The 12,359-nt window shown below is 36.8% G+C and overlaps 1 protein-coding gene across 2 annotated transcripts in view; it reads left to right on the top strand.

The window, feature by feature from the left end:
• Positions 1–1,372, top strand: part of TBC1D32 (TBC1 domain family member 32) — an 84,280-nt gene extending 82,908 nt beyond the window's left edge. For both annotated transcript variants that reach the window (XM_055810873.1, XM_005242165.3), the window contains exon 34: positions 149–1,372. In XM_055810873.1, the coding sequence (XP_055666848.1) occupies positions 149–268 (120 nt within the window). In that variant the 3' untranslated portion in view covers positions 269–1,372. The remainder of the gene's footprint in view (positions 1–148) is intronic.
• Positions 1,373–12,359: the final 10,987 nt, after the last annotated feature.

Genomic DNA, 12,359 nt, shown 5'->3' with positions numbered 1-12,359 from the left:
AAGATAATAAAATGTGTGTGTTCTAAACACCCAGGCTGTGACAAGCAAAACAAAATGAGCTATCTTTAGAAGCTTGGAGTTCATTAAATTGAAGTTGTGCATCTTTTTTTTCCTACCTAATAAATGTTTTCTGTGTGTATTTCTGCAGGAAGAAGCACTCCATGGATTTCGAGTGAGTGATTACTTAGAATACATGGAAAGCTTGGAGGCAATCTACAGACCTATGTTGCTGAAAGACATGAGGAACATCAGAGTGCAGAATCCATAGATGAAGCAAACAAGCACTTTAATTTCCAGTTGTGGATAGATCCTTTAAAAGGATGCTGATTGATTGGTAAATTAAACTCACCTAAGATAAGTCAGGCTGTACATATTGTAAATCAGAATCCAGTTTTTGGAAAAGGTCTTAATCTAATTTTCATGACCTAAAATACCACATTTTTCCAGACAGACTGTATGTGCAGCCACATTTTCAGTTAACAGAAGGCAGCTTCAGAACTCACTGGTAGGGTACCGAAGTGTCTTCCTCATAAAGCCTTGAACCTGTTTGCAATTCGTTGCATTATTGTCATCTCCTTGTAGCACAGTCCTAAAACTTTTGTATTTTGATAGGGTCTGACAAAGTGATTTTTCTTAGAAAATGTGCATGAAAAGTCAACAAATCAAAAACAAATTCCCTATACACAGCTGTTCTGAGTTTGTGGATAAGGTTCAGAAAATGGGGTGTTCCAATACATGCAATGAAAAGAATGATATTCCTGTCCCCCCCTTTTTTTTTTTTAATAAAGTAAATAATTTCATGTCATAAAACATGCATTTGTAACATACATTCTTCGTCTGCTCTTTGTATTTCTGGAAAATCATTGCTTTTAAAGATTCTGGTTTCATTCAGGCAGGAAACTAAGAAGCAGCTTCATCTGTGCTTGCTTTATATCATCAATGAAAAGCAAGAATGAAAGCTGCTAAATATTTTCTAACACCAGTGCAGTGTAGCTAAAATTTCAACGTTGTTGATTAAAATTCCTAATTTCAGAAGAAACATGGTTTTATTGAGGAGTGCTGCATCCCATTTGCTTTAAGGATAGATTTTAGGTAACAGTCAGTGGACAGCAGAGGAAACATTCTAGCAGCTTTCTTTTCCATATTCTATTATATCACTGTTCTCTGTTAAGAAATAAATACATATTTGTGCACCAATTAATAGTTGTTTTTTTAAATCCAAATTTCAAAGCACTAGGCATGATGTTGGGTCAATAAATGTCGTTTAGATGGCATATTCCTAAAATGAATAATAGAGTTGGTTTGTCAAGAATTAATAAATGCCTTTGTATTTGATCAAAATTATGGCTAATAAAATAATAGTTATTGTCAAGTAGGAGGTCTCCTTCAATATTTGCAAGTAATCAAAGTATGTAAATGGATGAATACAACATATTGTCCTGTGGCCAGTTAATATTTTTCATACAATCAGATCTGCATCAAAATTGGAAAAAAAAAAAAAAAAAAAAAAAAAGAATCCAGTAGAAAAGTAATCTTTACAATGCCTGCGTGAGGCTAGATGAAAAGTAGACATTCAGATATTTAAGATGTCTACTTAGACATTTCAGGCTAACTGCAGAAATAAAATGGAAATAAAATCTAAAATTAGAAAGTTATTAAAATTTATTCTCAAATTTGTAACAGATGTTTTGAAACGAAAAAGGAGAAGTGTGGTTTGTCTGGTGCATTCTACCCATCACCAGCAAAGCTGCTTCTCCAGCCTCCCTCACTCTTACCACTCACACAACACACCCCCACCCCCGTATTTGTAGATTGCTTGTTCTTTTCATTTTGCAAGATTTTTTTTCTCCCCTCATTTCTGTATTTTGTTGGCCTCTTCTATTCAGGGCTTTTCATCTTTGCTTAAAGGTATTTTCTCAGTAGATGCACTAATTTCCATTTCTCACAATCTCTATTCTATCCCTGTTTTTATGTTCTCTGCTACAAGACACATTACAGTGTTTCTTATACACTACCTCACCATAGATCTCTGTGATTTGAAGCTGTCTCATGGGATGCCCAAGTTCACTGAGTATTGGGAAGGTTGAAAGAGTTCAGACAGTGGGATTAGCTCAGCCTACAGGGCTTAGAGACTGGCTTGAAGCAAAACTTTTGGGAGCATTTCAGAGCAGTAGCATTCATCCATGAAGTAAAACACACTTGCCTGCTTTTTCTTCTGTGCAGAACTGGCATTTGTTGCCTGCTGGCCCACAGCCTTCCCCTCAGAGTAACAGTACTGTTTTCTAATATTCATCCATACAGGTATTTTTGACTGGTGATCTCTGACTTTGGTCTGAAAGCTGGGTTTGTCTTTTTGTAATTATTTCGCAGATGTCATTTATAGATTATTAAGAATTTTATGGTGCATGATAAAGTATTTACATTAAAAGGCCTCAGAGACCTCTGGATAGGTTCTAAAACTGACGCATAGGTCTGTTTGGGTGCTATGAAGAAACTCACCAAGGAATCCTACTCATGTGTTGTGAGCTGTCTTACTAGCTCAGGCAGTGACTGTCATTTCATCTTGCTGTCTTAGGAGGTGGGAAGCAGACCGTTTTCAGAAGTCAGTAAGCAACTCTTAGGTGAAAATTGACAATGGAAGAAAGGAAGTAATAGCTTTAGTGCAGATTTTACTTAGAAGGGTTCATCTCCAGACATTCTGTTCCCTACTCATGCCCTTTATTAATGCATATTTTCAAACCATGTTCTTTGAAAAAAACACTTTCAAAAACTCAGACAACACAACCATGCTGTTATCTAGCCAAGCCTTGATCCAGCACTTGGATTTATGAAGTCTTACCACAAAACTGCCTTAACTTTCATTTAAGGTGTTAAGATCCTGTGTCACTCACTACTGGCATGCTCAGTGATGGCGTCTAAATAGGCTTTGCAACTGGATGAAGTAAAAGTTCTGCTACACAGAAAACAGCAAATACTAGTTTATTACTTTGAGAGTATAGAAGATTCTCTAGTGTCAAGTATCAAGTACTCTGGTATCAGTATCAAGTTTTCTAAACAACTTTTCGAAAACAAGATTATTTTTGGCTTAGTCTTGGACTATAAACCTATTCTAACACTGAGATACTTATTTTCCCTGAGTAAATTTGAAGCAATAATTATGAAGTTCCTTGAAATTTGTGCTTCCTCCTTAAACTGCCCACAGTTTTTAAAAGGCAAATACTGAGTGTATCTTTTTATTGGGAGATCTGTCCTTTCTTAGGATTTCAGTTTTGTTTTAGCCAAAGTAATAGTTGCACTAGTTCAGTTTAGAGTGAAATACCCTATTCCTGCAGTTACCTTTAAAGAGATTTTTGGTCTTGGTAATTAAATTGCATAGAAAGTTGGTAAACTGCCTTGTATCTTGTAATATCAGACCCTTAGTACCTTGGTGTTTCCAATGACATTGATCTTTATCAATTAAAACAAGATTCAGTTTCTCCAGCAAAAAGTTACTTATCATCTGTACTCTTATAAGAAGTCTTTATACTGTGAATTGTAAGTAGCCAGCACAATTGGTCAAGTCCCTGCCGTAGTTAGTTTAGTAACTAAGCAGCATAATTTCCCCAAATGCATCCTGGTTATGTAGGCAGCGTTACTAGATAATGTTAGGTAGTGGAAGTTAAGCATTAGGTAGTTCTTGGTTTGGTTAAAGAAGCAGGGAAAATATTATGTTTTATCAACACCTGCAATAACTTTTTTTTTTTTTTTTTACAGAATGTCTGGTATCTCAAAATGTTTTTTATTAGAATTTGTGATATAATAAAAGTTTTAGAAGTCCAACAGAAACCACGAATGTTGAATTTAGATTTATCCAGTATCATTGCCACATTCCTGTGAGACAGACTAAAGGTTACCGTAAAGTTCTTGAAAAACAAATTCACTAGATAAAATGAATGTGTGAGCGCATACACAAATTCAAATTATAAAATACATTAGAACCCACAGTAAAATTTCTGTATTTCTGTAATTATGTACAATCTAGGAGTGAACACTGATGGAGGTTTTGCCACTAATTTCTGTTTTCCTGACTATGCATTTCATAAATTCATGTATTTAGTTTTTTTCCTGTCTAGAAAAAAAAAATTAAATATTTTTAGACTTCCATGAACTGCGTTTGCTCACCTACTTAATAAAAGAGGCTGACAAGTATGAGGAAAAAATTATGACAGCTGATGGAACCAAGTATTTGCCTGACAACACGGCCAAAGAATCTCAAGACTCCCATAAAACCTGTTTTTTAATAACAGTCTCTTTTTTAAAAAGTATTTTTTTGGCATATATTTCAAAGAAACCAAATTACAAACATCCAGATAATAACACTAGAACACTAATATATATGTGTTTCTAGAAATTCTATAACATTTTAAAGAGACTGTGGCTGATTAGGCTACCAATTAGGAAGTTGTCAGTTCCTGTATCAGCAGCAGATATTTGTCAGGAAAATTAGCTCTTGTGCTAGACATTTGAGGGACTCTTGCCATCTAAATAGCTGCTACTTTGTATTCCTTATCCCCCAACAAAGAAGAGAGAGGGACTGCAGAGCTGACCCTTAATATCAACAACTTTCATCAATACTGCATCAAATCAGTGCAAAGAGGTGCAGCATGCAATAATCGGGAAGGTAAGTACAAACACAAAGCAAACTGCTGCTACTGACAAAAGCACTTTTTGCATTGCCTCCAGCAATTCAATCAGCTGCAGTTTCCCCATCTGCAAAACAGTTACAATTTTATACAGTCCATGTAGGTGCTGAGATGATTAATTAATAATATTTGTAAAACATTTACTGCGTGAAAATGCTATGCAAATGCTAAATCTTGATACCTGATAATAATATAATTTTCCGTTGTGCCTTATGACAAGCTACAAGTAGACTGAAACAGAACTTAAAGGGATGGTAGTCAGGGAAAACAGTGGGGTCTTTGGATCAAAGCCATTCTGAAAACAAATGACCATTTTAGCAACAGATACCTGAAGACCTACCCACATGCTATATTATCTCTAGTTTGAAAACTCCCTCATCTGGCTTTGCTGGCTTATAGGTAAATTTCTTCCTTCGCACAGGTCCCCATTTTTTTTCAGGGAACTAAAGTCTACTGAGATGTAGACATTTTCTATTTCTAAATGTATTTGTATTTTTATGGTTGCCTCTTCCAGCTTCTTTTCCCTGCTTTCCACCTTGATTGTATTTACCTCCCTCAGTCTTTATCTCTCTTATTTTCAGCTGTCTCATTCTTCCCAATCCCCAGTGACAGCCCAAGCACTAAAGGGTAAGAAGTGCTTCCTTGCTTGTACCTAAAATGTGTAACTAAACATGATTTTAATTAAACATGGGTCAAAGTGGGGCAAAAGCATCCAAAACAAACCCAAACCACTATATAAAACCCCAGTTTGGAAAAACTGAGAAGCCAGTTGTAGGACGACATAACTGCCCACATAAGCTGTCAGCAGTCCTGACCCAGTCTCCTACTGGAGGAAGCTAAGCACTGCTGCCTCTGCTGTCACACCCTCCTAAGCATCAGCTGGGATGCCATGCTGGATAGAAATGTCTGTGTTATCCCTAAAAGACACGCAGTTTCCAGGCCATCTCCTTCAGCAGCCTATGCAGCATGACTCAGCCTTTGGGGATAAAATGAGTAATACACAAAAATATTTGTCACCTGTTCATGTCTGCCGTGTTGCCTTTAGCCAAGTTATTTTACTTCTGGAAACTTTGGGTACCTGTCTAAAAAAATACAAGTAGCGCTTACTTGCTTTGTAAAAAATGACAGTTCTGCAAGTGGAAACAGATTCTTCATTACCATATAGTGTTCATGCAACAAGAGAAATCCTGGCAGTGGAAGCAACTAAAAAGTTAAAAACCCCCAACTTTTAGATCCAGTAGGAAAAATTAGATCAAAGTTAAATAGTTACACTTTAAACTCTGTTTTCCACTGCTCTAAGATGTCCAGCTCAAACAATCACTAGGTCAACAGGTAAACAGTCTCAGCTTCTTTAAACTTTTTTTTTGTGTGTTTTCTCAAAGTAACTGCTAGCTAATCCGTAGCAGTATTCCACAGATTTCAAAGGGACCTAAGTTTGAGTAACATTAAAAGATCCCAGTAAACAGGCTGACATGGTGTCTTGAATGACAAGGGATCACAATACAGAATGAAAGCAGCAGCACTGGTGAATTGACATTCAGAAGGAAGTTAGAAAATATGAGACTATAGGCAAAGTTGTTGTGTCATATAATGCACAGTAGTGACACAATGCTTCGTTGCCAGCCTCTTTGCATTTCATCACCTCCAGCATGGGAATCATCCTCTATTGCTTGTCCAGTGAACATGTACTCGGTTCGATCATTTGCATTTTTGTTTGATACAGGGCTAATGCTTCAAGGATGGCAAGAGATTTGGCAAGAGGAATGGAGTCAGCACCAGTGGAGTTTCAGGATACAGCAGGTCCCTCACTAGTGAGTTACAGCAGCAGGTTTCCAGAGAAGGAAACTGGCAGTCTGTCTCAACATTTGAGAAAAGAGGTACATTATTGGGCAGCGTTACTGAAAACCAGCCACTGAAAGCAATTACTTCAGGTTGCATTTCCTAAGGAAATGAGCAGGTTCATCACTTACCCACACCAGGGCAAGGACTGTTGTGTTTTGGTTTCGTCAGGGATAGAGTTAAACCATGACATTTTGCAACAGAGACATTTATGAGTTGTGGCTAAGAAAGAAATCCTAATTTGTAAATGAAAAGACTATTTTCCTCTGTTTGCAGCATCAGGGACTATTAAAGAAATAACATCCTATTCCATTCCCAGCACTTCCAGGAATCGTGCAAAAATTAGAAGGCTGTGATAAAAGCTACAGTAAGTGTCATACTAAATAATTGTCACACAGTTAAGGACCTATGAGGCATAGTGTAATTAGTCCATTCAAGAGAAGACTGTTAGGCTAGAGTATTAGATTATTCTCTCACTGTCTGTGATGGTCTATATGGAGCATAGATTTCGGGTAACGTCTTCTTAACTTAGCCAAATGTCTTTCCCCAGCCCCCACCCCACAAACAAGAAAAGCACATTGCCAACAAGAGTGTGTGAGATCTAGGCATGAGGAGCTATGGAAACAGACGGAAGAGGCTGTCACAGTGAAGATAATTATCCAGTAGAACAAAGTTACTTTTAAGATAAAAAATCATCAGATCGATATTTTTAGTCATGATCTATTTTTTGAGATACAAGCTATCGTAGAACACATGCCATTCTAAAACATGCAATCTATTCCAAGTTCCACAGCCCAAGCTACACAGTGATTTAATTGTGATATCTCTGACCTTTCTGTCCTTAAAATATATCTAACAAAAAATAAATCTCATTAGTATCAATGGGATATGATCTTCCCCAGTTCTCTGATGCTTTCTAGGCAAATTGTAACAAAAAAATCCCCCCTAAACCAGCACAAGGCCTTAGAGATGGACAAATCTGAGGTAGAACAGGAAAAAATGTATATAAAGAATTTAAGAATAGATGGTAATGACAGCACACATTTTCCCTTTCAAATTATAATATATACCTATATATCACATAGGACTAAAACTGAAGACACAATTTTAATTAGTTTGAGCAGATAGAAAATAAAAAAATATTTGAATCATTACATTATAGTTATGTGACAAAAAGTAACTAGCATTTATTTCCTGTAAGGAAGTCATTTGGAGAGCTGCAGTGTTTGTACTGTTCTGGCAAATCAGTGGAGTGTATTCATGACGCCTCTTCTGGCATTTTGTTTACTAACTGATCACATGTAAGTAGACAGAGGTGTGACTTCTACTTCAAAGTATTCTGCCTGGTTTCCGATCATTTAAAATGCTATTTCCAGATACACAGACCATGTCCTTTCAGATTTCACTTTTGTTCAGAATGCACCTTTTAATTTCAGATCAGGAATGACGTACCAGCTTTATTACTTCACCTAACAAGAACTGGTTCAAAGTTTTGTATACTCAGCAGAATATTTGTAAAAAACACATTCCCTGTTCCTTTCCTCTGATACCAAACTGCCAGCAAATTAAAAAAACCTCAAAGCTCCAGAGCATAAAGCTGTTTGATTCCGTTTAATCACAAAAAAACAAAAAAGAAAAAAAATAAAAGTCTTAAAGCTTAACATACAAATGCAGTGAGGTATAGGGAGGTATCAACATGGTTTGAAAAATTAGTTTAGATGGGGTTAAATTGGGAATTGACACTTGACTAATATTTCATCAGGTCTGTTTCCTGCTCAGAAATAGAATAAGACAAGGAGAACACATGAAATTCACTTAGAATGATGAATGGGGAGAGCAGGCTTTTTTGTGGTAGTTTTTTAAAGAAACAAACACAACACAAATAAAAACCCTAAGGGAAATTAACCATTTGAAAGAAATCAATGTTTAGTCTCTCAAAGGATTTCATTTGCTCTTGGTATTTCCTGTACCCTAAGTCAAAGCCTGTCATGGAATAAAATTCATCCATTATGTGGGAATTAGCTGCTTTTAAAATGGACGCAACATTTTAAAAAAAATTGAGTCATGGGTTGATGGTTAGATAAGGTACATTTTTGGAGTTATCAAGACTTACCTCCTGCAGCACAATTTTCACTTAGAAAGCAAATTGCAAGTATTTTTTTCAATTGCAAGTATTGTTGTGAACAATGCCATATACTGTCACAATTTGTGTCATGGACTTTCTAAGTAAAGCTTTCAGGTCCAAAAGAACTTATTCCCGATTTTGATTCAAGATGGTGTTTAGTTATAATGTTATTTTTCTCCAGCTCTGAATCAACAAAAGAAAGGCCTCCTGCTAGAAAATATGAAACCAAGGTTTGGAACAAATACAGTTTTGGCAAGGAATTTCTTCTGAGGGAAATTATAGACCCACGAAGCCAGTTAGACCATCTGTCTAAATCACTTTGGAGTCATTCAGATACTTGTAGGAAATTAATTTTGTACAGATCTTGGAGGTGAGGAGAAACGATGGCCTCTAGATACCCCAACCCTTTCAGACTCCCATGAAAAGTAAATTTAATCAATTTTCAGCCAAATCATTTGGAGCCAAATAGCTTTCTCCCTTAGAGAAACTAATTTTACATCCCAAATATTTGACTTCACCTTCAACATACAGTAGGCTTGAAGCTTCCAAAGCATCCTGAACTGCAGAAGTAGGAGAATCTCAATGCAATGCTCAACAGTCAGTGTTCTGGGTTTATTCTGTAATGCTCCTGCAGACTAGTGCTATGGCTATTCTTAGTGCCAGCTGCTTTTCATTGTGAGGCCAGTTTCAAACAGCTATTGACAGCATCACACAATACTAACATGCTATACTGAGGAAAAAGGTATGATCTTCCACCTGCAAGCTGCCAGCTCTTTCTCTATTATGAATAATAATGGAATTGTTTGCTGCAACAAAATTTTGACATCAGAGTTCATCAAATATTTTCCAAAAGCACAGTGATTCTTTTCAGAGAGGGAAACTCTCTTAAGAGTCTCCCATGAAAATAGCCCCCCTCTCTCAGAACTGTCCCCCAAAATAACAAGGAATTATTTAAAATAGAATACTCCTTGGAGAGTGTAATAAAGAACTCCCAGGACATTCTCTTACATGCAGCTAAAACAACCTAATAACCTGCTGTCTTCTATAATCCTCGCCCCTATGTTAAATACTCCCACTGCTTGCACCACTCTGATTCTTACCAGATCCTTCCACTAGCTGGTTTGTATAATTAGAACAGCAGAAGGACATCTTATTTTGTGCAGGTTGTTTTCTGGATGCTTGGATGGGTAGTGGAAGCCCCATCAGGGTTGCAAGCTGAACCTGTAATGTGAGTAATAGTGCACAGATGGAAAAATCTCTCCTCCGCTTGCGTCACAAACAGTTAAACTGTCATTTGTTACAGCAGAGAAGATGAAACTGTCAAAACTCCAATGTAAGAATAGTTTGTTTTCCCCCCACATGAACGTATTCTTACTATAAATTTCAGCTACTGAAGAAGAAGTTTGAAAGATTTAAAGAAATATGTTATCATACTCTATGGTATAGCATGGTCTGGATTATAAGCAGCCAGTTTGACTTGACTTTAAAGAGCAGAGAAGATAAATGTCAGAACCTGGTCTTCCAAATGAGCCTTTCAGAAGATACGAATGGGCAATAAACTAGAAAAAGCCAAATGTTCTCTCCTATTCTAACCAAGAAAACAAGCTTGGCACCAACAGCATAGCAAATGTTTTCCTTTGGGTAAATCCCGGCTGAGACCCACAGTAAATTTTCTTTGGCACATAGCTTTTACCTCAGCTTGCTGATTGAACTGTCCTTTTCCTCTGGTACCTACCACAGTTGCCAGCATCTATCCCTAAGGTCCTTGTATACCCACCACTTACAGGTTGTTTTTTTTTTAAATATAGCAAAATTATACAATGACTGCAATAGTGTAAGTTCAGGAATTCGTTTTAAAGGGCTTGTGATCTTCAAATGGAAGGGTGCACTTAAACCAGTAACTGTGAAGGGATGCTTGAAGTATTACTTGCAAGTTCCAGGTTAATGACAATACAGTCAACTCATGATGGTTTTGGGTTCTGACCATGTGTGTTGTGGATCAGCCAGATTTAGCCTTTCTCCAGTTTCCCTGACTGCAGCCACAGGTTCCTTGCACAAGGCATTGCTCAGCCTGCTACTGTTTAAAAGTTGTCATAGATCCTAACAGAAATCTTTCTGGAAGCTTGTGCTGAAGTAGATGCTCTAAATACAGTCTCTGAGTGTTATTTACTTAAAAGTATGAGCAATACGGGAAAGCCCACATATATGTCTTCAAAGGTCTTTTGTCAGAAGACACACAAGACAGAGTCACATTTAGTTCCTGACTCTGCATCCTTTGTCATGGGCAATGGTATGCAAGTCACACATTTTCCATGCTGCAGATAAACAACTGTACAACATGAGGAATAATACTTGGTCCATCCCCACCTTAGCTCCTGCAAGATCTTCAGGAAAAAGCCTCCTTCTTAGCCCTTAATATTTGTACTAGCAGTTTCTATTGCAATTTCAAAACATTTCAGGACAGGGTGTGAAGAATTCCTTGAATTACAGTAACATTCTTGTGGTTTATGTTTATAAAAAAGTCAAACTCACAAAAAATGTGCTGCTCACAAAGGCTAAGGGACCTAGATGCACTTTATCACTTTTGAAAAACATGCCACTCTGCCACATGAGAGGCCAATGTTGACACATCTTTATTTAATCCCAGTGATAATTCCACTGAGATTAATTAAGCTATTTGTAAATTCACCTGTAAAAGTTTCATGTGTAACTACTGAAAACCATGCTAAGACTTGCTAATTTTTTTTCTGCAAAAAGGTAGATTGAGGAATTTAGGCTAGATGTGATGGTTAAATTAAATATTTATCTGTAGAGTTATTTAATCTGTCTGAAGAGATTAATGGTTTATGTGTTCTACTTGCAAAGAAAATCTCAGAAGTATAAACTCAGTGAACAATAAGGCAAGGCAGTCAATTTAAAACAGTAGCTTGGGAAAGTACCTACTTTTCTCTGTTTACCTCAAACTAGCATTATATTAAGACACATCATTACCTTTAACAAAGAACAGGTGGGTTTGGGGTTTTTTTTGGTTTTTTTTTTTTTTAAATCTCTTGCTTTTATTAATTCCAGAGCAACAGACCTGGTAAGATCCCAGGCTTTCTTCTGACAGAGCTGAATGTTAGGTAAAGTTTCTAGTCAGGTGTCAGTATGGAGAGTGAAAGCTTATAAAATTCAGCAGTAGTTTCAGCAAACATACTGTGCTCATTTGTGAGGTGACTGTGCAGTTTGATAGATTGCAATTATTAACAGTTAAATGTTCAATTTTTTCCACAAAGTAACCAGCCAACAAAGATTAGCTCATTATGCAAATGCAGACAGTGAACACTGTGTGCACAGTGGTGTGGCAAAGATGCTCCACTGGCAGCAAGCTACTTAAGGTACAGAGAGAAACCAGAATTTAAAACAGTAAATGTAATAATAAAAAACCATTAGAAGGAGTGTAAACATTAGGTTTGAGACTAAGAAATTAGAAAAGAAATAACTATCAAATTAGTATGCCAGCATGGAGTTGGAAAGAAGGCCCTTCATAAAATAATCAGAGCACAACAGAGACCATCTGAATTTAAAAATGCAGTTCCAATGGATAAGAAAGGATCATCTGCTTGTAACAAAAATCAGCCCCAAGAAGTATATGAAAGCAACAGAGCTCTCACGCTACTGTAGAATGGTGTTTTCTGTGTAATGCTGTCTGTAATGCTGTCCAAAGTTTACGC

Source organism: Falco peregrinus, chromosome 7 (assembly GCF_023634155.1).
Source record: "Falco peregrinus isolate bFalPer1 chromosome 7, bFalPer1.pri, whole genome shotgun sequence".
Classification (NCBI taxonomy): domain Eukaryota; kingdom Metazoa; phylum Chordata; class Aves; order Falconiformes; family Falconidae; genus Falco; species Falco peregrinus.
The sequence above is the reverse complement of the archived record's forward strand: the minus strand, read 5'-3'. Positions and strand labels throughout refer to the sequence as shown.